The 26,658-nt window shown below is 34.8% G+C and overlaps 1 protein-coding gene across 1 annotated transcript in view; it reads right to left on the bottom strand.

Moving 5' to 3' along the window:
• Nucleotides 1-276: 276 nt before the first annotated feature.
• Nucleotides 277-26,658, bottom strand: part of LOC143066219 (uncharacterized) — a 53,094-nt gene continuing 26,712 nt past the window's right edge. The window contains exons 5-6 of the mRNA XM_076239217.1: nt 2,643-2,695; nt 277-377 (exon numbers count right to left, since the gene is read on the bottom strand). Of these exons, the coding sequence (XP_076095332.1) occupies nt 277-377; nt 2,643-2,695 (154 nt within the window). The remainder of the gene's footprint in view (nt 378-2,642; nt 2,696-26,658) is intronic.

Raw genomic sequence — 26,658 nt, 5'->3', positions numbered from 1 at the left:
CGCGGTGTGTCAGTATAAGATCATTCTGATGGTCGAGAGTATAAGGGTGGTCTTACACTGACATTCCAACTTCGTATGGGATAATTATTTTACATCCCAGCTTTTCTAGATTAGAAGAAAATGAAATCTAGTTAAGAACGCCGCACAATCATTATAGAATACATTATATATTACTATATAATATATACTCTTTCTGAGCCCCGGTCATAATTTTTTTTAATCTATTATAGATTAACATTTTTTATCCAGTAGTTCTGGTGATGGGGTATTTTTCTACTATATCTTTTGTAATTGAGTATACAAACCTAAAATCACAATTACAATGAAAATCACCGTGTTTGCTAAATAAAAAGATTGTTGTCTTGTTCCAGAGGAGTCTACAATAGATAAATGCAAAATATAATATATGACACCTTCATGACTTGTAGTTTGTAGTTTTTAATTCAGGAAAAAGAGGAATAATTCTACAATCAAAAGGCTTTCCCTTCAAAGGATTGTCTGCAAAGTCATGTTTAATGTAATATTTGCTTTATGAATTCTTAAAGTGTTTATTTTGATTCATTTTACAAAACATTCTCCTTTTATATTTAATGCGTTTCCCTCGGGTTTGGTTTGTGACCCGGATTTGGTTTTTTCTATCGATTTATGAGTTTTGAACATCGGTATACTACTGTTGCCTTTATATATTTATAGACCTTTGCACAACGAAAAGTACAATAATGTACAACGAATGGTACTAAACAAAATAAACAAACTACAAAAAGAATGGATCGTACAGTGACAAAAGTCCAATCTCAGTTTTTCTAGTAAATGTCTTTAAAATAATTTCAGAGAACCGGGTTTCTCACTCGCATTTATATGTATTTTTAACAACAACAAAATGTAATCACAAAATAGACAGTCGCATTTAGTGTAAGAGCCAACCAAATATGCTCTATCGTAGTTTAATAAAGTTTAGATTACACAGAGTGTTTGTTTCGCGATGTTATCAAGTAATTTACGCACCTGTCTATTCAAAATAGTCACATGGTGTTCATGTAAAAGGAATGGTATGCAACGCTGCCAGGAGCAGTAAACTTGAATACTTAACTATACAGTACGTCAATTAGTCTTTGATAAAAAAAAAAACAAAAAAAAAATACAACGCCACTTACCAATTAGTAAATCCCGGATAATTGTAGTTCCTTTTGAATTTTAACCAAATATGAAGAACTGGATCTTTAATCACTGTATTGGATATCTAAACTACATAAATGTCCTTACAGTTGGGTCTTCCAAGTGTTCCACGAAACCTCTTTCTAAACTATTAACCTATCAATCTTATCACCTATCAAAACGGGGTTTCAGAGCAATTTTTAAACCACATATTCTAGAAGTGGCGTGCATTAGATCTGACTTGATACAAAAATAATCAAAAATTTTAGAGTATATATAAATCAATACAATCAAATAAATTTGAGAATGAAAACGGGGAATATGTCCAAGAGACAACCATGCAGACCAAGAGCAGAAACTATATAAGGCCACAAATTGGTCTTCAACACAGCGAGAAAAATCTATTTTATCTTGTAATAGTATACAAGTATTCTCCATTCCAATTATAAGTCGAATGAAAAGAGGTTGTCCTACTTTGATTACAAAAAAAAATGGCCAACTTGGACATGAGAATGTTTTCTCAGAAGTATAATTCCTATTTCGTAACAAATAACTCCGATCCAAACAAACAATGCGCTGAAACTGACAACACCAAGATGCTTCATCTCTTGATTGACAACATATTTGTTGTTTCGATGACGTTTTTTATACAAAAAACAATCGGCATTACCATGGGAATCAACAGTGTAAATTTTCTTGTCGACTTGTTCCTTTTGTTCCAATGAGATGGAATTCATACAGGAACTTCTTATGAAGAAAGAAAAAAAATTTGGTTGTATCCTCTCACTTTACTTTCCGTTATATACATGACGTTCTCCCATTTAATAACTTATAGCCACATGTGGAGCAGGATCTGCATACCCTTCCGGATTGTTTGTATGTTTGTCTTTTTAATTTTTAGCCATGGCGTTGTCAGTTTATTTTCGATTTATGAGTTTGACTGTCCCTTTGGTATCTGTCGTCCCTCTTTTATAAAGGACTTGCTTACTCTTCCAGAGCATCTGAGGTAATAAGTTTTGCTGGTGTTCATGTTGCTCATGTTTAAGGTTTCGTGCAGTATCGTTTGTCCTTTGGTCTGTTTCTTTTTATTAATGATGGTGTCAGTATATTTTCGACATATGAGTTTGAATTACCCTTTGGTATCTTTTGCCTCTCTTTTAAATTCATATTTAATATCGTATATAATATATTTTTTTCAAGATAAAGCTGTGGCCAAATACTACCAAAACATTATGTTATTTATTCTTTGGCTTCAAGATACTGATTATAATAACTATGTATCCCCTCCTTTGAAATACAAATCAACATTGTTATATACATTAGAGGGGAAATTGTACCATTCAAAACAACATTCATTAGATAATAATCAATTAAGAAATAAGTGTGTGATAATTGTTAATGTGACTGAACAAATTCTTGTAAAATGAATTTAAGGTTCCTATATTTTTTTTACCCCTTTAATCAGTGGTATGCGTAGATTTAATTACCTTTTCGTATTGTTGGACATGTTGCTGTTCCTGCTTCTCCTTCGTCTGGTATTCTATATATACAAATATATACAAAATTGTTTTTGTTCTTTTTTATTTGAACAATATATTGTGAATAAATCTAAATCTACATGTATAACTAAATGATGTTCAATATTATATTTATAAGTGTGCTGTATCTAGACCCCTCGACAACGAAATTTGTTTTACATGCACACGCTTGAAAATTGCGGTTTTTATCCATTGCAATCATATGTCTGAACGTTGTTTTCAATTTAGACTTGTTTATACTTATTTCAAGTGGGCTTGTATTATATTTTCCCTCCGGTTTATATAATCTGTTCACACTATTTCGACTTTTTGAATTTCAAGAGCCTATCCTAAATTGAGGTAAATTAAATAGCCTTCCAAATACTTTTCGATCCCTAACATCACTGAAGAGTCATTAACTGTTGAAAACCGGATATGGTTTACACATTTTTGCTTTCATGTTGGTATTAAATCAATATAAAGATCCACTGTGTGACATCTTGTAATCAATTTATTTGGCAATCGTTAATGGCAGTTAGCAGGGTTTAATAACATCAGTTGTTCGACTTGTTAGTCAAATGGTTTTATTGAAATATACTTTTACACTTTTTTTGGTCTTCCGGAAAATGTTGTCTGTGCTTTTTTTTAGACCCCTCTACAAAGAATTTTTTTTTACATGCACACATCTAAAAAATGCGGTTTTTATCTAAAGCTAGGTTTACACTGCCGATCAGATCAACTCGATGATCCCGATTGTCCAAGTTTCCACGACCAAGTGAGAACAATTCTTGATCGGGCCTGTTTATTACTTCTACCCGATTGCTATCCGACTGTACACGACCTTAACCCGACCATTCACGACTCAAACCCGACCACTAATTGAATACATATTCAGTAATTCCGACCAATTCACGATCTCTACACGATCTTTACTCGACTAGCTAGACCAAATCAACTATACTCGATCTTAGTCTGATCTCGGCCAGACCAGATCGACTTGATCGTATAGGGGTCGTAGTGATAGTCAGGTATTGGTCGGGTATGTACAATCTCAGAATAAAAACATCTGATTTTTTTTTATTTCACCCGCTGCAAGGGAGGAGGCATGAAGTGTTACCCTTGTTTGTCCGTAAGTGCGCATATGTACGTCCCAACACTTAGTTTCCGTTCTCTAATTTTACTTTGTCTCAACCAAATTTTATGAAACGCAATAACTTAAAACACAAGTCAAATGCGAATTTGGTTGGTGTCACTTTTGCCGTTCTTGTGTAAAGACTCTTTATAACGTTATATGCAAGCTGGGCCATTATCTGTGTTCAATGGACACGTTCCCGGTATATTTGGTTAGATTCAGTAGTTCACAGAAGGTCTGAGTAAAATTATATATTTAAAATATCTACATGGAATTAAAGCAGTTGGATTGTGTTGCAAGGTGGTTAGAGCTCGGATAGACAGGTTATAGCTGTGACGGAGCTTGAAGAGAGCATAGAAAACAAACAAAAAGGGTTAGACAGCAAAGGTTGCCGAAAAATCTAGATGATGCAGTGGCTGACAAGGCAACCACTGTGTGGGTAGTATAAATAGTAATCACAAAAATACTGAACTCCTAAGAAAATTTAAAACGCAAAGTCTCTACTGAAATAGCAAAATCAAAAGTATGAGAGACTTGCAGGAGCTGAACAAAGAGGACCCCAATGGTTATAAAAACTTTCTGAAAGTATATAAAGTAGGACGCTGATTTGTTATGGAAGTTTTAATGCTCTTTTCTTCAAAATGAGATTTGTCAAAGGATTAGTACTGATGTTAGATAGCAATATACATGAATATTGCCATCCCCTTTTCTTTGATTTCTTACAAATTAAGCTTACTGTGTCATATATGTGCATATGTATGTAATCAGTATTTTTCATAGATCTTGTACCATGTAGTTGAATGATTTAAGATTTCTCTTTTTGGTGTATCCATGGCAACAACCTGCCATTTTTAATGATAATATTCCAAAATGGGGGTAAAGATGTCACATATTTTCCCAAAATTTGGCCAAAAATAGAATTTAAATCCCATTGAGGATACCTTTTCTGAAACTATTGAAGGTATGACTGTAATATTTTTTCTGTCTTTGAAAAAATAACATAAACAATTTGGTGCAGACTGAATAACGCGCGTAGCGGGTTATTTAACAGTGTGTTCCACATTTTTTTATGTTATTTCGAATAGACAGAAAAAAATATTACAGTCATTTCTTATAATTTAATTCTTAATTCCATTTTAAACCGTAGAAAACCATGAAAAATTTTGATGACGTCACGGTCACAAGACTAAATTATGTCTATGAGCTGATAACAAAATAACGTCAGCCAATCAGAAGACACGTTACATCCAAAATTAAATTATTTACATCTATCTATCATGAATTCATATAAAGATCATTTGTGTTTCGTCTCATTTTTTTTTCAATAAATTGTCTCAAAAAGCGTATGAAAAAAATGTTTGTTAACATTCGATCGAACGGTGACTTAAAGTTGTTGTTTTCTGTGTCATTTGGTGTCCTATGGAGAGTTGTCTCATTGGCAATGATACCACATCTTCTTATTTTTATACTACAGAATTTCTGGACATATGGAAAATACGGACAGTCAAACAAAAATAGCCCATTAAACATCTAAAATATAATATTGATGTTCTTAAAAACTAACTTTAAAGGCTAAACTAATCATCAGCTGTCTAATAATGAATGTAAAAGCACAATTACTTTCATATTTGGAAAATCCTCTGGGAAAAAAATGCAAAATCTACTTCCCTTCCGAAACACCTGAGATCATCTCAGGCTTTATTGGGTTTCGTTTTGCTACGTTTTTAGTTTTGTTTATGCTGTGTTATGTAGACTTCTGTTTGTCTTCTCGTCGGGTTTTGTTTTTCGCTATGGCTGTGTCAGTTTGACCTTTGGGTTTGATTGTTCTTTTGGTATCTGTGTTCTCTTTTTTAAAATTTTACACCTTCTTGCAAAAGTACAGACTTGTCTTTGATCGGGAAATGATCGGATATTAGTCGAGCAAAGATCGAAATGATCGTTACTGATCGGTAAACTATTTGTATTCCGATCAAACTCGATCTCTACACGATCTTTTCCCGATCAATTCGATCGCTACTCGACGAATTGTCGATCTCTTCTCGAGTGACTGGATTCTCGATCCTTACTCGAATGTTTTTGACATGTCAAAAACTCTCGGGTAGAAAGTCAGATCGATGACGACCAAGGTAGACCACCAAAACATTATTTTCGATTGAGAAAGACCAGTCTCCCGATCGCTTAATGTTTCTTGATCGAGATTGATCGAGTTGGTCTGATCGGCAGTGTAAACCAAGCTTCAAGCAAATACAGGTTTGAACGTTGTTTTCAATTAAGACTTGTTTATATTTTATATTTTTTGGAGCTTGTATTATATTTTCGCACCGGTTTATATAATCCGATCTATGATGAGTTTATTTTCATCCTATTTCGACTCTTTAAAATTGAAGAGTCTATCCTAAATTCAGTTAAATTAAATGGCCTTCTAGATACTTTTCGATCCCTATTATCGCGGATGGGACATTAATTGTCGACATTCGAATGTGGTGTACAAACTTTTGCACCTCATTTTTGTGGTTTACAATCTTTGCCGCAAGGTTTTGCTTTCTGTTTGGTATTAAATCAATATAAAGAGCCACTTTGTTATATCTTATGATCAATTTATTTGGCAATCATCAATTGCAGTCATCAAGGTTTAAAAACATCATTTGTTCGACCCGCTAATCAAATGCGTTTTGTTGAAATATTCTTTTTCACTTTTTTCGGTCTTTTGGAAAATGTTGTTTGTGCTGTATTTATACCTATCTTCTACGAAATTTGTTTTACATGCACACGTATAGACATTGCGGTATTTATCCAACACAATTATCGGTTTAAACGTTGTTTTCAATTTATACTTGTTTGTATTTATTTCGTTTGGGCTTATAATATATTTTCCCTCCGGTTTATAAAATCTGTTCATCCTAGTTCAACTCTTTAACTTCAAGAGTCTATCCTAAATTGATGCATATTAAATAGCGTTCCAAATACTTTTGATCCCTAACATAACTGAAGAGACATTAATTGTCGAAATCCGAAAATGGTGTACAAATTTTAGCACCTCATTTTTGTGGTTTACCATCTTTGCCACAAGTTTATTGTTTTCTTTTTGGTATTAAAGCGCATGTGCAGGCGATTTGGTGTCACGATCTCTACGTAGCATGAGTTTGAATACCGGCGAGGGAAAAATATATTTGCGAAAGCAGATTTACAGGTCTCACATTGTTGGGTTGATGATTAGACGAATAACATCTATATGTATATATACATATATAGATATAGGATATCCCGCTGCATCGAGTTTGATACCGCTCGAGACAGTTTATGTTCAAATTTAGAATCCGAGGCTCGCCGACTGTGTTGAATATTTCAAAAACTGTCGAGAGTGGATAAATATCGTATTGCACGAGCTTTGGTGGTGGAATCTGTTTCTTCAATGACTTTAAACAATTTGCAGGCAAACTTATTCCTTCCTTTCGAATGATCTGCAAAAACATGTGTTCTTTCTATGTGACGCCATCAGACATGGTCGCCTTTTTACATGCCGTCACAATAGGAAATTCAGAGGAAAGCAAGAAAACTTAACGTCAAAATCGGATTTTAACCAATAGAGAACTGAGATCAAACGAACCACACTAAATTGTCATTCTAGATTTTGACCTCTCCTGTTACATTATATATACAATGTATTTCTTAACCGATTTCTCCTTTTCCTGACTTGTGGATTATTTTCATTTCTCTGAACCTTCGTCAATTTACTTTTTGTCTGCACCCATTTCATATTTTTTTTTAAACTAACGGTCATTAATTAAGGATCTCATATCAAAAGAACTTAAATCTCTATTATGTAATACTCTACAGTACCATACATTTATTTTTTTACATTCAATGAAGAGAAAACTCGTAGTTAATTTGAATGAACTGCTTCTAAGAAAAATTTCATGTTAGGACAGATTGAAACCTACAGTTCACATATGCAACTATACCAGTCATAATTACGTTCGATAACTCTGCATGTTACTGGTTTAATTAGGATTATGTAAAATTTACTGGTTACCCGACGAATGATTTAAAGAAAATTAAACAATACATTTATTTCACCTCGGTTATTTAATATCCATTCGAGGTCTTCTTTTATAAATATAAAACAATACCGTTATGAATTTCATCGAGAACACTAATCTACATTGGTATTATTATTATTTATTATATAGGTATTGTCAGAACTTACATCGTGATTAGGTGTCATGTTTTTTTTATTTTCGATCTTTGATCACGTTGATGTTATGACTTAATGATCTAGCTATGCCCTTGGCTATCATTATAGTGACTATAACATGTCATATTTAATTGCAATGTAAACAGTGAAATAAAATTGGATTAAGTGCATGTACAAAATAAGTGTCGAACATCGTCCACGTTTGAAAATTATTTGGTCGCCATTTTTTTCTCTCAAAATTATATAAAATAAACAGCATGTAACAGCTTAATCAAAAGGAACCAATGTTTGATTCTATGCTGCTTTAAGGTAAGACAATGAATGAAGACGCGAGCATCCAACAGTTATTTGATTTTCAATGTAACAATCTAACAAAATATATTTTTACCAAGTCGTCCCACGATGTCAATGAGGTCGCCATCTTGAAAAATAATACCAGATTTATGAAAATGACTGATTTTCAAATCAATTTGGAAGGGACATAATAAAAAATTAAACTATTGCATATACGATATTTCAAATATTTATGAATATAGTAATAAGCATATATTCGCACAATTATTCGATCTGTTTTGTTTAAATCGCAATTTTAGGTTTAACACGACAGAAAATCCAATATTTATCGGAGTTGGATGATTAACAGTGTGAACTTATCAAGGCAACAAGACAAATTTTCAAAAGCATTTGGAAGGGAGAAGACCAAAATTTAAAATTTTTCAAATGGCATAAATATATTTCTAAATATATGAGGAATTACTATATATTCCCACACAATTTTTGTATCATGAACTTAAAGAACTTTATTTTATCGATTCTTGAAAGCCCCTGTGCATTTCTATACATTTTACTTGGGCTTAATACGGGTGATGTGTGACGTCGTCAAAGTCACGTGATGACTGCTATAGTTGGATATGAGAAGAAACACATTTGCCGTTAAATAACAGTTTCTTAGAAAAGCATGAACAAGAATGGCAACAAATTAAATAAAATTGAGAATGGAAATCGTGAATGTGTCAAAGAGACAACAACCCGACCATAGAACAGACAACAACAGAAGGTCACCAATAGGTTTTCAATGCACCGAGAAATTCCCACACCCGGAGGCGTCCCTCAGCTGACCCCTACATAAACATATATACTAGTTCAGTAATAATGAACGCCATACCAAACTCCAAATTATACACAAGAAACTAAAATTTTAAAAAATACAAGACTAACAAAGGCCAGAGGCTCCTGACTTGGGACAGGCGCAAAAATGCGGCGGGGTTAAACAAAACATGATTTTGACACTGGAACTCAAAGCAAAATACCTTAGGTCTCTGTCACTTATGGTTGATGAGTTACTTTAAATTTCACTTGGTCGAATACATAAAATGGAAATAACTCTCATGGGCGTTTTTACAAAAAAACGTGATTTATTGTCCGAGTCACTTTTTAAAAAATGCGTTTGATCTTTACAAGTAATTATTTGTGCAGTCAGTACATTAAATTAGATTTAACATTTGAAGCAAAGAGGCATACTATTTTAATACGGATTAATAAGATATTGATTCCTGACTGGTTCAAAATAATCAAAATGTCATGTCCCAAGACCTCTGTTTCAACATTCATACTTTAAGTTGAAGGACGCCTCCGGGTGCGGGAATTTCTCGCTACATTGAAGACCTGTTGGTGACCTACTGCTGTTGGTTTTTTTTTTCTATGGTCGGGTTGTTGTCTCTTTGGCACATTCCCCATTTCCATTCTCAATTTTATTTAAAATATTGTAAAAAAAGGTAGAAATAAATGTTATTTTACCAAGTTTTTTTAATTATTTAACAGTATGTTGAGAGCCAACATATTTTAATAAACAGTTTTTGACATAGGATTTTTTATTTTAGAAGGTGTGTCCCTGACATTCCTGACAAAATGTCCAAAACGAAACAAAGTCATTAAGTTTTGCTAATAAAGAGTTTAAAATAATCAATGTTGCAAGATATATAAACATAGGGGTCTTACAATAGAAGTGATGCTTTTATAACGGCAGTCATATTGTTGGAAAAGTATTGAGCACATCAAATGGACCAGAGTGATACCATATTTTTTCTTATGTCCACTACGAAATGGGTCAAAAATCCTTCAGTATCTGATTTTATAATTATGAAAAAATCTCAGAGTACAGCTTAATCATGTGCTTTGATGAAAAGAATCATTTTTGTTACTATTGTAATAAATGAATTGTAGAAAAAAAATAAAACATTTGATTATGTCCACTACATAACAGTCAACTATGAAACATGTATGGGAGAAAAACGTTTCGTAGTTGACACAACCACTACCATACAGTCGTGTTTTACTCTTTTTTTTCAATATTTTCGTGGAGAACAAAAAACGAGGATAAGTTTCATTAATTTTCAATATATTTTTATCAACATAGAATAGGGTTGATGTCAACAACGAAACTTTGTGTCCACTACGAAACTATTTTTGTAACTACGAAACTATTTTTGTCAACTACGAAACTCGAAATGTCCACTACGTTACATGAGGTGTACCTTTATTTGAGAAGTACTGTCTAATCTTTATCGATAAAAAATGGTTTTCCAATATTATTTTTTTTAATGAAATCTTCCCCATGTATAAAATATTACAAACTAGAATGTCATCAAGAGACATTAAAATGCCATAAGATGTGCGTAACGTGCGTCACTCATCAGCGTATAGCTTCGACGTACGCCGGGCGTTGTAAAAAATCATATACGCTCCCAATACGCCAGTAATGTTGGATCTGTGGAGTACGCCGGTTATATACAATCAAACACCATTAGTCAAGAGAGTTCCAAATGGTTGGGATTTCCCTTAGAGTCAATATAGACGGCCAAACTGACAGACGTGTTTTACTCTTTTTTCAATTATATTCGTGGAAAACAAAACACGAGGGTTAGATTCGTTAATTTTCAATATATTTTTATCAACATAGAACAGGGTTGATGTCAACAACGAAACTTTGTGTCCACTACGAAACTATTTTGTCAACTACGAAACTCAAAATGTCCACTACGTTACATGAGTTGTACCTTTATTTGGGAAGTACTGTCTAATCTTTATTGATAAAAAATGGTTTTCCAATTTAAAAAAAAATGAGATTTTCCCCATGTATAAAATATGACAAACTAGAATGTCATAAGGAGACATTAAATGCCATAAGATGTGCTTAACCGGTGTCACACATCAGCGTATAGCTTCGACGTACGCCGGGCGTTGTAAAAATGCATATACGCTCCCAATACGCCAGTAATGTTGGATCTGTGGAGTACGCCGGTTATATACAATCAAACACCATAAGTCAAGAGAGTTCCGAATGGTTGGGATTTCCCTTAGAGTCAATATAGACGGCCAAACTGACAGACGTGTTTTACTCTTTTTTCAATTATATTCGTGGAAAACAAAACACGAGGGTTAGATTCGTTAATTTTCAATATATTTTTATCAACATAGAACAGGGTTGATGTCAACTACGAAACTTTGTGTCCACTACGAAACTATTTTGTCAACTACGAAACTCAAAATGTCCACTACGTTACATGAGTTGTACCTTTATTTGGGAAGTACTGTCTAATCTTTATTGATAAAAAATGGTTTTCCAATTTAAAAAAAAACCGAGATTTTCCCCATGTATAAAATATGACAAACTAGAATGTCATAAGGAGACATTAAATGCCATAAGATGTGCTTAACCGGTGTCACACATCAGCGTATAGCTTCGACGTACGCCGGGCGTTGTAAAAATGCATATACGCTCCAAAAACGCCAGTAATGTTGGATCTGTGGAGTACGCCGGTTATATACAATCACACACCATTAGTCAAGAGAGTTCCGAATGGTCGGGGTTTCCCTTAGAGTCAATATAGACGGCCAAACTGACAGACGTGTTCTCTGATCGTAGGAGCCTGGAATTCGGTGCTGTACACAGATCTGTGTAACTCTCAGCCTAAGAGTACTCAGCGACTCTCTTGGGTAAGTTATATATATCTATTAGTATACTTAAGTCACCACAATTGGTTTCAGAAGTTGTTTGACGAGCTCACTGTTTGTTTACATTATCTGGCGGCAAATTTGTCAAATTTTGGAAAGGGAAGAAATTGTTTTCTCTTTTACATAAAGAGATATATGATAAAAGTAAGAAGTATTATTCACTTTGTACTGTGTGTAGAACTCATACATTATATTTAATACATTTTTTTTCAGTAGTCCAGAGACATTGAGACCACCCCCCCCCTTTTTCCCCAGTTACTATAGTTTGCTAAGATACATCAAATGTTCTGATGTTTCCGTTTTGATATAGTACTTATATCCTTTACCTTTATGTATTCCCTGTTAGGGTACATCAGATGTTCTTATGTTTGCGTATTGACATATTCTATTTCCTTGACCCCTTTTTTTGTTTTGTTTTTTTTTCCCACACATTTGTGAAATTATTTTGTCGTGATATTATTTTGAATAATACGCCACATTTCGATTCGTAGTACGTACTTCAGCATTTTCAAATAGCGTATACCATTTTTGCTCGTTGACTTATTTTGATCATTACGTGACATTATTTTCACTCGCATACTTTTTGATTTTGAGATTTTGAGAAATCCCATTTTTTTTTTGGATCGTGAATTTTTGCGTATATATATTTTGGTGTCTGCACAACAGAATACTACAAAATGTCACAGCCAGTAAATATCAACACTGCTACAGTTGAAGAACTCAAAAGTATTAAAAGTATTGGCCCAAAGAGAGCTGGGATCATTACAGCTTCTAGAGAGCAGAGAGGACAACTTACCATAGAAGATTTGAAATTACTTGAAGGTATTCCTAACACCATATGGGACCCTTTGGTTGATGAAGGAGCAATTGTTGTGGAACCACTGGAACATACCAAAAAAGACATAGATCCAAAGCAAAGAGTTCGTGAATTAGAGGAGAATGCCATAATGAAACAACGAATGCAAGAAAAGCAGGTAGCACTACAAGGTATGCAACACCAAATGCAAATTATGCAAGATGAGTTTAAAAAAAGATTTACTGAACAAAATGCAAAGTTTCAGAAATGCATTAAGCAAATGGAACATGACCATAAAGAAAATACAGACGCACTGTCAGTAGACTTTGAGAAAAGAGAAAATGAGATACGTAAAGAAATCAGGATTAGAGACAACAAAATGAAACAAGCAGATGAAATGAGACTTATCACTGAGAGGATTGAGAAGCTATTTCCGTCCGGAATTTACAGTTAACAAGAGGACAGGAAACCATTAATAACTACATTGAAGTCAAGCCCGGATATACTCGAAAAGGTAATTTACAGGACATGAGTGAAAAGAGAGTTGAAGGTCCATCTGCTCCAAAGTTGGCAACTTATGATGGAAAAACAGATTGGCGACCTTATTCTCTACAGTTTAGTCACATTGCCAACAGATACAAATGGACACCACAACACAAGCTTGATAAATTGATAGAATGTTTGAGGGATAAGGCACTGAATTCTACAGCGTGAAAGCCAAAGGAGTACAGTAAGATTATGATAAACGCTGCAACAAGTTGAATGAACGTAAGGTGACAGTTGCAGGACTTGAAACAGGACACTTGAGGAATACACAGAAAGAACACAAGAAATGGCAATAGATGGGTATCCTGATACACCAGAGGCATTTGTAGAAATTGCAGCCATAGATACATTCCTGAAAGGTTGTATAGACATAAAGGCAGCCCTCACAGCAATGGACAAGACTCCAACTGCATTAGATGAGTCAATGCAGTATGTGAAAAGTGCCATAACAAACCAAAGAATTATTCTTGGAGCTAAAAGAGTCGAGATGAAAAGGGTCACATTTGATGACGAAAAAGAAGAAATTCCAGCAAAATTAGACCTTTGCATAAGAAATGTGAAATTTGCTGATCGAGAGAATAACCCATCCATTGTCAATTTGGACCACTGAAAAAGACAGACGAAGGGTTAGAAGAGACCAGAACAATAATTAAAGATAGTATCGAATTCATAACAGTGTGGCTATGGACATTGATTGGCGCACTTTAATATCCCATTGACTGGGACAGATTAGGTCCATTAACGCCCATTGCTCACGACGTCCTTAATATAAACATTTAAACCGTGGGGTCACCAAAGGTTCTCAACGCCTATATAAAATAATTCGAAATACTAGTCAGGAATTTGTGTTTTGATTTATATTGATTAATTAAACGTCCTTTACTTGTGTTTTTGTTATGTTTCGACAATCAATTTTCATAATAAGATATCGCAAAGCCATGTTCTTTCAGAAAAAAGAATGACTTACTGAATGCATGTATTGATTGATTATCTTTTTCGGATTTAACAATTGCGATTATCGAGTTATGTAATCTTTTAACTTTTATCTGTTCTAATTTTATTTTAGAACGAATGCATAATCCACTTTCAAAAGTTGTGCAAATACGAAACATAAAGACAAAATATACTTCTGCCCTGTCTTTTTCGTACTTGAAAGTTATTGGATAGTAAGAAAGCTATTTGGATTAAACCTTGTGAAATTTGCATGCATTTACGTTATTGTATTGGCAAAATGTATCATTTGGTGTATATAGGAAACTTAAACCGTTCTGCTATACTGCTACTATACTTGTGAAAAACACTTGGCAACAGAAACGCATTCATCTTATCTATATAAAAAAATCGACCCAATTTACATAGAAATGGACGTCTTCGTGCATTTGTGATCGCAAATAAAATATGTTCCGGACCTTATGAGTATTTGGACCATACGTGTATGGTTGGACCATATTAGTATACCCTTATGGTCATGATATATGCGTATGGTCCAAATACTCATATGGTCCGGAACACATACATGAGATTCTGTGCGTTGTCGGTCGTCTATTAATTTTTTTCTTTTGTTGATGGATTTGACGTCTTTCTGTGAGTGATTATTTGTTCATGACTTAAAACTTACTTGCAAATAATTTAAAAACAAGACATGATTTATAAAAATGTCCAAACAAACCATGATTTTTTTTAAACATACATCACATCCATTGCAAAAGGCTAAAATTCGCCAGGTCTTTAATTTCAACTAAGTGAGTTGACTAAATTAATGTTGCGGACCATTTTCCAATTTCCATGCGGTATCCCTATTTTTTTTTCTCGCTCATCTTTTATGTTTATTTTTTTTCATCCCAAGACCTCTTGGAGCTTTCATTCTATAAAGTGTGTATTTTGCTAATGGTCGAAGGCCATACGGGGACCTATAGCTTGATAACGCCTGTTGGTCCCTGGAAAGAATGTGTCTGATTGCCTATCACACTTCATATTCTTATTTTAACATGCAGTTATATCTATGATAAGAATGAAAATTGAATTACAACCAGCTTCTATGTTTCTATAATGCACTGTTCATCTTTTTTGGGCTTCGACTTTTCCATTGGACAGACAATTTTGTTTTCGACTGTTTTAAAAAGATGCATTTGTTTACAAAATCATACAAGTAAGGAGTCTCTGGCCTTTGGTAGTGTTGTATGTTAATTAATGTTTGTTTATTTATTTGTTTAGGAAATAAGTATGACGTACATTTTCACTGAACTAGGACACTTTTTATAATAGTTTTTCGATATCGTTCGGGCAAAAATAATCCCGAATATAATGCCTACCCATGTTAAAACTACAATAAAGTATAGTTTGCATTATTATTTCTTGAACCTACCATTTTTTTTGTCTGTGTTGGATTTGTGTGGCATTGAAAAAACGGGTATAAACTACACAGTGCAGCTTCCAACAAGAATACAAGATTTATTGATTTTCAAAATGCGACCAAAATTAAAAATTTTCTCGCAGCGGAAAAAATTCAACAGTTTGATTTTCATTGAAATAAAATAATTGTTATGATTTATACACCGTTACTTTTTCCAATATCAATATTCGAACTATTTTGTTTGTTGTTTCCTTTATAAATTTACATCATTTTTAAAAAGACCACGCGTCTTCGATATTTAGAAGACTATAAAAGCGATGTTCATTATCTTTCTTCTGCTGTAAGTTTAATTTAGTTATTTTGTGTCATAATTGCCATCTCTTATGTTTTAAATTTGAATAAAGAAGATTCAGGTTGTCTTATACGTCAATGATACACACAAAAAAAAACGATAACAAATAAAATTAAAAACCAATTCTTCAGAGAACAATTGAAGGTCTTTCCACCTCGATAATAAGAATGAAATTTAAAAAACGATGTTAGAAAATGTCACTCCTTGTTGATGTTATTTGGTTCTTCAAATTGATATAAAAATTAAGACTAACTAAGGTATATGCAGAAGACTTGAAATTATTTTTAGCAAAGGTCAAAATCTAGAATGTCAAATTGACCTTTGACCTTCACCTCAATTTCAAGGTCATAGGTCAGGGATTTCAAATCAAAAGACCCCAGGTCAATAATTTGTATGATTGTGGAGAAATACTGATTTCAAATACATAAGGGGAGAACACTCCTATAAGGGTTAACCAAAACACTTCGACTGAAATAGATTGAAGTTGCGCCTTTTTGTAAACAGCAATTTGGCAAATAAATCATATCATTTACTGTAACAGTTTCTTTTGAATAACGATAACAAGCAAAATTCAAAATTTATAACATGACCTTGACCTTTGACCTTGATCTCAATTTCAAGGTCATAGGTCATTGAACACAAAACGGAAGACCGGAGGTCAATCACTTATATGGTTGTGGAGAAATACTTATTTGAAATACATAAGGGGAGAAAACTCTTATAAGGGTTAACCAAAACACTTTGACTGAAATAGTCTTAGTTTCTGTGGTATAACGATAACAAGCAAAATTCAAAATTTAGAACATGACCTTGACCTCAATTTCCTTCAAATGGACCAATGACTTCATATCAAAAGACTGTAGGCCTCTACGACTTATAACGTATGAATTGATCCAACAAATCGCCTATGTTAAATTTTCAAAGGGAAATAACTCCCATAAGATGTCTTCCGATCACTAAAGTCAAAATAAACCAAATCATTCTCAAGAGTAGACGAACAATTTGGTGAAAATAGTTTGCTAAAATCTTTCACGATTTTAGAGATATAGCGATAACAAGAAAAAGGGGACGCAGGAGATAACTCCTATAAGAATAAGTGTTCGGTCACACAGGGTGAGTTTCGAAACCCCCATTACTGTACAACATCATTGGCCAAAAAATCCATTCGATATGTTTTAAGACAAAAAAGCATCTCAGACGGCAGAAGAAAAAAAAATAATCAGAAGAAAAACAAAAGAGTCATGGAGTAATTGATAGTGATGCTCAAGTGTCAATACTTAATACAGAGCTATTTAGAAAACTACAAACCAAGCCAAAGCTGTCGGATACTGTTGTTTTTAAAGGTATCAGTACAGCAGGAACAATTCAAGTAGAAGTTGCTGAAAAGGTCGCTCTACAAATAGGTAGATCAAAGATAGAATGTAACATGCTAGTAGCAGATATAGAAGATGAGCTAATTTTTGGTTTGGATTTCTTAGAAACTAACAGAGATATTGTTGACCATGGACAATATACAATAACATTGAATAAAGAAATAATATCGGCGACAGAGATGTCAAGTACTGAAATAGGGGACGTTAAAGTGTATAGAGCAGTAGTAGTGGAAACGACTGTCTTGCCACCATACAGTTCACAATTCGTCCAAGTGAAACTTGATACCAAACCAGAAGGCGATATTGTGATACAGCCATTACCAAATCTTGGAAAAGTTTTATCACCAAAGTCCTTGTGTAAACCAGAGGCAGACATATTTCTCTTAGTTAGGAATTCAACAGACAAAGAGGCAACTTTAAAGAAAAAACAGTTATTTGGATCAGGAATTGAAGTACAGATGTTATTTGGTTAAGAAAGATGTGAAAAATATTCAGCAAAGATCAGAAAGGTAAATACAACACACACAAGAAGCAAACAACTGCCAGACCATTTAACTGACCTGTACAAACGGCCCATACGAAAACTTAACGAATGTGAAGCGGTTAGAGTTAGAAATTGGTTGTTAGAATATTAAGATGTGTTTTCTTTTCCAAAGATGACTTTGATATAGGTTTGTTTAATGGAGATGTGAAGCACAGAATAGATACAAGAGATGCAAAACCAATTAGGCAAAAGCTTTGTAAAACGCCACTCCACTTTGAAAAAGAGGAAGAATAGCATCTTAAACATATGTTGGAGAAGAATGTTATACAGGTATCAAACTCTGAGTGGGCAGCTACTCCGGTATTAGTAAGGAAGAAGGATGGCAGCTTGCGGTACTGTGTTGATTATCGTTCTTTAAATAAAATAACTATAAAAGTCGCATTTCCGATTCCGAACATCGAATCCTGCTCAGATACACTTGGTGGAAATGTATATATGTCATTGCTGGACATGGCCGCATGGTATTGGCAGTTGCAGGTTGACGAAAGGGATAGACACAAGACAGCCTTTATTACAAAGTATGGTCAGTTTGAACATGTAAAATTAGCCTTTGGTCGGTTTAATAGCCCACCTACTTTTAGTAGAGTGATACAGCTCGTCTTGCAAGGACTGGCATGGAAAGAGTGTTTGGCTTATCTTGATGATGTTTTAGTTCATTTGGAAAACTTTAAACAGGTATTGGACAGATTCAGGAAATATAACTTGAAGTTGAAGCCAAAAATGTGTAATTTATTTCAGCAAGAGATTAAATTCTTGGGAAAGATTGTCAGTGCTAAAGGGGTAAAAGTCAATCCAGAAAATGTCGAAGTCGTTAGAAATTGGCCCATTCCAAAGAATAAAAACATGTAGAGTCCTATTTAGGTTTTATGAATTATCATCGGGATCACATACCTAAATATTCAAGTATAGCACTACCCCTCCATGAGGTTGTAAGACTGAAAGAACCTTTTATTTGACAAGCCTGTCCTGAATATCAACCCATCATTGAATTGAACCAGCTTCCTTGCGGCGGATGTGATTTTTGCACAAGGGCCAGGAATCAATGGAAACTGTTCGAAGAAGAAGTTGACAATGCGCAGACTATAGCAGTTCGACGTATATCGCCCGAAGATGGAGGATGTAGTTGGATAGAGGGTCATACTTCAAAGAAAATCAGTGAGGAACAGAATAGGGATAAAGATTTAAAATGCCTCATTGAATGGTTTGAAAGAAATCACCAACCAACCATCTTAGAACTACAATTAAGCAGTCCATTAGTTAGACACTTTTGAACCTGCCGCATCCAATTGAGAATGGTAAACGAGGTGCTTTATTATGAATGGGAAGACCCTGTTAAACCAAGGATGCTGTTGATGGTTCCAAAAAATATGAGAAGGCAGGTATTAGAGTAGTGCCATAATTTGCCGTTGTCAGGTCATATGGGACTGACTAAAACATTCATGAAGCTGAAATAGTACGCTCTTTGGCATGGAATGTCGGCTGATTCCAAGATGTATGTAAAATCCTGTGGAATATGCAACAAAAACAAGAGAGCAAGAGAACATTCTAGGGTAAAGCTAATATCACTCTAGAATACCATTAGAAAGAGTACACATGGAGATACTTGGTCCTTTACCACTGACAGAACAAAAAAACAGGTATATGTTAATGGTAATTGATCCATTTACCAAGTGGATTGAGTGTTATCCCTTGCCAAATCAAACTGCAGATACTGTTGCGAAAGCCCTGGTTGATGGATTTATCTCTAAGTTTGTTTGTCCGTTGGAATTACATACTGACCAAGAAAACGTATGGATGGCGTTATGATCAGAAAACTATGTGATCTACTACAAATAAAAAAGACCAGGACAACACCATACCAACCTTCCTCTAACGGACAAATCGAACGGAACAATAGCATCATTTTACACGCTATCAGATGCTTTATTAAGAAACAGCAGAATAGATGGGACACATATTTGCAACTGCTTGCAGAGGGAATCAGAGCAACACCGAGCAGACAGACAGGTTTTTGGGCAAACTTTTTAATGTTTGGTAGAGAGGTTAATTCACCTATTGATTTATCTTTTGGACTTTTGTCTGTAAACTAGGGGACGCTGTTTACAAACGTGATTCAGTTACTTAAATCGGACAGTCCAAAAAACTGAAATCTCCATGGAAAGGACCCTATATAGTCACTAAAGTGATAAATCCTGTTTTGTTTCAAATAAGCGACAGAAAGAAAGACTGGATCGTACACTATAATCGATTAAAAATATGTACGGACGGTGAACTTCCGGTGTGGCTACAACGGAAAAGTTCTGACCTATGTAAAAAGGTTCAAGAAACAGATACAACAACCCCTGAAGATAGAGAGACAGATATGAATCTGGAGCCATTATTTGATGAAACGAGTCTTATCACATCGGAATTTCCCAAGTACCGTGACGCGTCAGTTGACACATCGGATGTTCCTCGGATGACACTGCAGCGAATGACGCTTCTCGATTAAAACAATCGCTTTATCTCCAAAATATGTCGGAAGATGGCCACAGAATCGTCATTAACATTTGAATGATATTGATATTATTCCGGAGATAGATGATACAGTTATCTACGATTTTGAAAACGGCGAACGGGATGTTAATATACAAAAATATTCAACAGAAGGGTCAAGAACAAAGCGGAAAGTTAAGAAGCCCGCTTATTTGTGCGACTATGTTGCATAATGTACAGACAAGATATTGTTTTATTTGAATAAATGTATATAGTAATGTTTTCTGTTTTGTAATTATACTGTGTTGTTCAATAAATATTGCAGTATACGTATCCGTCATGTATAATTCGTCATGTTCATTTGTATTGTTTTTGTGCGTCCTATCTGTACTAGATGTTTGTCTGGTCTTGTACACGGTTTGATTTCATTTTTTGAGTAGTCTTTTTGTGTATGTGTGTGTGTTTGTTTGCGTTTTTATGTTTACGTATAGATTCAATATATAATATATAATCATATTTATCTTTATATATAGTCTATTATAGATGATGGACGATTTTGAACCAGACTATGAACCAATAGAGGATGAAATTCCGGAACCTCGGTCGACAATTAGAGGCATTTCCAAACGTAAGAGTAAGTGCAGTTTTGTCCAGTTTGCCCAGGCAGATTTACTAATGTTAGGAGACATGTTATTTGTTCCCATCTCCCTTGGTATACCTCGCCACTCACAGCATGATGGACCTGTTAACTACAGTTGGCACAAGAAAGTTGGTACAGGTTCATATGGTAAACATACACAACAGCCAGGAGGAACCACATACATTTGATACTGTACAGCATGGGAAAATATATACCTAATGAACGGTTTATTGGATGACATTGCTAAACGTAAACCAGTTAAATTTGAAGGTTTAATCAAATTTGTTCAAAAGCATCCAGACTTTTCTATTTGTTCCGGCGGGGTACACCATTGGTCAGATATGCCATTATTAAAGCTATTTAATGAGGTAAACATATACAAGCTGTCGCATCTTTTACATTCAGTCTACCCACCTACAGATCCCCATTCATTACTTCACTGGAAAATCCTTGCACTTCTGATATCCCATACAGAATCGGGAGAAAATTTAATCACTTTCGAAAAAGAACTACAATTGTATCCTACTCAAAGAACAAAACATTTAGTCTCACTTGTAGATTTTCATCTGGATTTATATTTAAAAGAGACCAGACATTCTGGTCTACCGTCATTAACATGGGATGAAACAGACAGACACGTGGAAATTCAGTTCCTGATTTCCAACTATTTCTTTCCGCGTAATTGGCCATCAAGCAAAAACCGACATCAGCTGAGAAAAGATAACAGATTGCAGTTCACTTTTGGTATACACCCAAGGATGGTATCGAGGGAAACAAAACGACAAATTGAAAGCTGGTTGTCGGACCTGAAAGTTTTGGTCAAAGCGAAGAAGGTATGCGCAATTGGGGAATGTGGGTCAGACGCTGAACAAGCATTAGAGCGGGATATTAGCAGGCAAATGGAGGTTTTGGATAGCTAGCTACAGTTGGCTAAGGTAAAAAAGCTGCCAGTAGTAATCCACTGTAGGGGATTGTCTGGAGAAGATAGTACAGACGACAAATGCTTAGGAGTTATGAGGAAAGTATTGGAAAAGGACCATCATATACATACGGGGGTAACATCGGTATGTATTGGAAATGGAAAAGTTACTTTCCGAATTGTAAATTTGGGATTTCCCCTTTTTTGTTGATGGAAGAGAATTATCCTGATATATGATCGACAGTATGTAAAGCTGGGGTCACACATTCACAATTTTTACTACCGTCCTTGACAGGACCATTCCCGATTAAAATTTGTCAAAAGTCTGATCAAGATCCTGTAAATCGTGGATGGAAATTTAAACTTTCATAAAAATTTGTTAACCAAATTATTTAATCACGACAACAATCAGATATTGTTCAGGAAGCGTCGATATTCAACCGTTTCCAAGCGAATTTATCCCGATAATCCTGTTCTCAATCCGCTTCTTATCCAATTTGTATACCTTCGCCTGGTAAAATTTCGACCGAGTCTGTCACAACTGCGTCCCGATTCTACCGAATGTAATCCGACAGAGATCAGACAATGACCAGACAGTGAACCGACGCTCACGGAATTTATCCGTTCGAAAACTGTCAGCATACTCGGGATGATCAGGTACTGTCGGAACGTAATCATATCACGGTCCGCTCTATCGCATTGCAAACGATTTTGTCCGGTCTCAGTCGTATTGTATTCAGTAAATGTCGGGACTCTGACGTGGGTATCATTGACGAATTTCGTATTAATAACGGGACTGTTCCGGAACGATTTCGGCAGAAAACGGTTCGCAATCGACAAGATCTGGATGCAATCTGAACTCAATCGGCAGAAAAACAGCAATGAAAAATTTTTCCAGATCATTCCCGTTCCACAGGACACCGTCCAGAATACACAGAACATTGTTAGGATTTTGATCCAATACAGCAGAATCTGTCACGACATATGCACAATTGTAATCCGACTAGACAAAATCGGCTGAGTTTCCCCGATTGTTACGGGACGCACCTAACTATCGGGGTGCTTTGCCGAACTATTCGGACCCTTCCCGACCCGTAGGAGTCTGTAACGAAATCAAACGATTGCGTTCAGACAATGATAGGACATTCCAGATAATTGAGGATAGTAATCCGACTTTTTCATTTTTCGTGTCGTATCGCTGTCTGATCTCAAACGAGAGCAATACTCGGCAATGTGTGAACTCCGTATTACATGGATATCAACGATATTATCATTGAGACAAATGCTCCTTACCTAAGTAACAAAGGAGGAAGAACAGGATGTCCATCTATGACTTATGACATAGCTCGAAAATTGTCCAACTTATTTAATGTATCTCTCATGGAGGTGGCCTGTTTTACAACTTCAAACGCTCTGAAGTTGTATAACATAAAGTGGTAGTTCATGGATTCATGTGATTTTAAAACTGCATAAAGCTTTGTTTAGTAGATATTCCTTTAACTTTTATGTGTTCTTTATATGTGTGGGATAAAAACATTTGTCACGTGTGCGTACCTGTATATATATATGTTTGTGTTTTCATGTTTTAACGGCTTTAGTTAACCTAAGATTTTAAATGTTTGATAATATCTGTCTTGGATTTTCAGAAGAACTTTAGACAACTCTTAATTCTGAAAACTTGAACGGTAACGGAATCCTATCAAATACAAGGGAGAGACATGTGCCATTATGTGGAGTACACCGGTTACATACAATCAAACACCATTAGTCAAGAGAGTTCCGAATGGTGGGGATTTCCCTCAGAGTTAATATAGAATGCCAAACTGACAGACATGTTCCATGATCGTAGGAGCCTGGAATTCGGTGTTGTACACAGATCCGTGTAACTCTCAGCCTAAGAGTACTCAGCGACACTCTTGGGTAAGTTATATATATCTATTAGTATACTTAAGTCACCACAGATGCATTCAAACTGTCAATCATATCTGTATCGTGTGCACAAAGAGCGTTCAGCGTGTTTTGGGCGAACCGAGAAACGTACCTTGCTTAATGTTAATCGGGCGTTCAAGAAACGTATATTGGCATATTCCTGGTGTTTGTGTAACGTAGATGGAATGCACGCTACGAAGGGAAAAAAAAGTCTTTTGAACGTAAATGAGACGCAGCCTGGTCGTATCTCGGATAATCCGTGCTTTCGACGTGTCTGGGACGTTTCATTATGGGGTATTTGTTATCAAAATTCCTGCATACGTTTTTAGTTAAAGTCGAATGATCTTGAATCGCAAACAACGTGCTCACAACGCGTTTCAAACTGACTTGTAGCGTTTAAACGCGCTTTTAGTGTGTGTATTACGTGCGTGTAGCGTACAGGTACACGCTAGAAAAACGCTTGAGCTGGATGAAAATGTTTATGCTGCATACAAATTTCCTGGAGTTGAAGAGTTCACCAAGCGTATACCTTTGCATTTGGACGTACTTCAAACTAATATTGAACTATTCGCAACAACCTGATGATATAACGAGCAATTTGGTCGTTATCTTTCGGGGAAAAAAGGTTTGGGGAGATAACCCTAAAGGCCTAACAATAGAAATCCTTCCTTTTCCCTGTTTGTAAGTGGTCCGCCACCGCTCCGAATGTTATACGCTGTCGTGACTTAACATGTTTTGCCGAGATACTATTGTTATATGTTAAAGGAAAATGTATATTTGGGAGTCATTTTCTGATGCACAATTGGCATTTTTGGAAGGTAATGGTTTAGCCTTTTGAAAATCAGACAAGACGATTTCATAAACATTATTTTCGATATAACTCTAGAGATTTATTATGATACATGTAAAGTTACGACATATATATCAATTTCAAAAAGGTATGAAATTAACGGAAATTTCAGTTACATTTATAAAGAGTCCAGTATTTTAAGTAATCTGTTATTTGACAGAATTATGATTAACCAGTGATTATTTACCCTGATTTTCTACATTAATTGAAAATAAACATGACCGCATTTTTTTATCAGTTTTATTACAAAACCATGCAAGTATCTTATCATAATTAACATAACTCACATGCATATGCGATGCTTAAGGTGGCACGGTAGTATTTCCTGGCCCATAAGGGATAATGATAGCCTTTTTAGAATTTTCACCACTTTCTAACACTGCAAAAAATTCTACGTTCGCAGTTAACTGAAGTACTTTCATTTTACTATTCAGAAATGAATTTGAATATGTATCATGACCGTTTACTTTTTTTGCTATTTTTAAAAACCTAAGGCCACTAGTACTTTTAGGTATTTTATGGTGCAGTGAATACAAAATTCTCAAAAATTCTCAAAAATTCATTTAAATCTGTATGTAAAATTATTTCATATTTTTCTACACCTGATTCATCCCTCAGTTTGGGAAAGTATGTTCAGTTGATACTGTATTTTTTGTCCAATCACACTGTTTAGATACATTTACCTGAGTAGGGTACACAAAAGAGCAACTTAAATTCTGGAATGCAAATACTACCGTGCCACCTTAACCAAGACATAACAAACTTGAAACCAGTCATGACACCTATGATTCATAGACTTCTTACTTTGGAACATATTACAATAAAGAAAACTAGTCTGCACTCATTTCTTACCAAAAAAAAATGAAACATTACATCCCTACCCCATCTGGCAGATTTTCACTTTTTTTTCATTTTACCATTTTTACTTAAGGAGTGAACAAAACCCAAATATATTATGTTTCAAATCAACACAGCAATCAAACATGGTGATTCAGGAGGAATTATTGGATTGCCAACTATGTTTATGGTCAATCTGACTAAAAGAAACAGTTTAAGCACCAAATCATGAAAACTGATATTAAAGTCCATTCCACATTTTACAGCATGCCTTATATTACTTTAAACATTTCCAGATTATGAGGGCAATACAACAAGAGTCTTTAGATTGCAGTTAACTATTATTCCAAAATCTGTTTGACAATACATGTACTAGAATACATCTCTAAGTTGACTGTTTGTCTATTTCTCATGTATGCATTAAGTTAAATTATGTCCCCTTACATAATCAATTTGCCTTTATTGTGCTTTTCACTCTCAGAAAATATTAACAACTAATGGTATTTGCATGGAAAATGAATAAACCATTTAATCTACTGATATAGCATCATAAATACATTCTTTGTCAAAAATAATGTCTAGTTAATGTACAGAAACCCCTATTTCTATCTCTTTTTCAGACCAGTGAGAGATAAATGACTAAGTAAGAACCCCTTAACCACTAACTGGTTCCCCAAAAGCTCCTTCTGGTGTCATTTTACATTAGAACTACAAATTAAACCTCAAGAAAACTAGTATAGCTGTACTTGTCTTGCAAAAAATAAGAAATTATGCAATTTATTTATTTCGGTGAAAATAATAGGATGTACATGCAACCGAAGAATGTCGCGTCTCAAATTTCAGTGGTTGCACATGTGTCAGACACTGCGAAAAGTTAAAGCGAGCATTTATAATTAAAAATATTTTGCAAGTTACATAAAAATAATGAAGTTCTGCTTTCTAGGTAAATTTTTACATTATTACCTACACATCAGCCAAAATTTGCTGAATCAGCAATTTTTACTCTCAGGGGTGGAATTTAAGGCTTGTTT

This window comes from Mytilus galloprovincialis, chromosome 3, assembly GCF_965363235.1.
Source record: "Mytilus galloprovincialis chromosome 3, xbMytGall1.hap1.1, whole genome shotgun sequence".
Taxonomy (NCBI): domain Eukaryota; kingdom Metazoa; phylum Mollusca; class Bivalvia; order Mytilida; family Mytilidae; genus Mytilus; species Mytilus galloprovincialis.
Note: the sequence above shows the minus strand (reverse complement) of the source record. Positions and strands in the feature narration are given on the sequence as shown.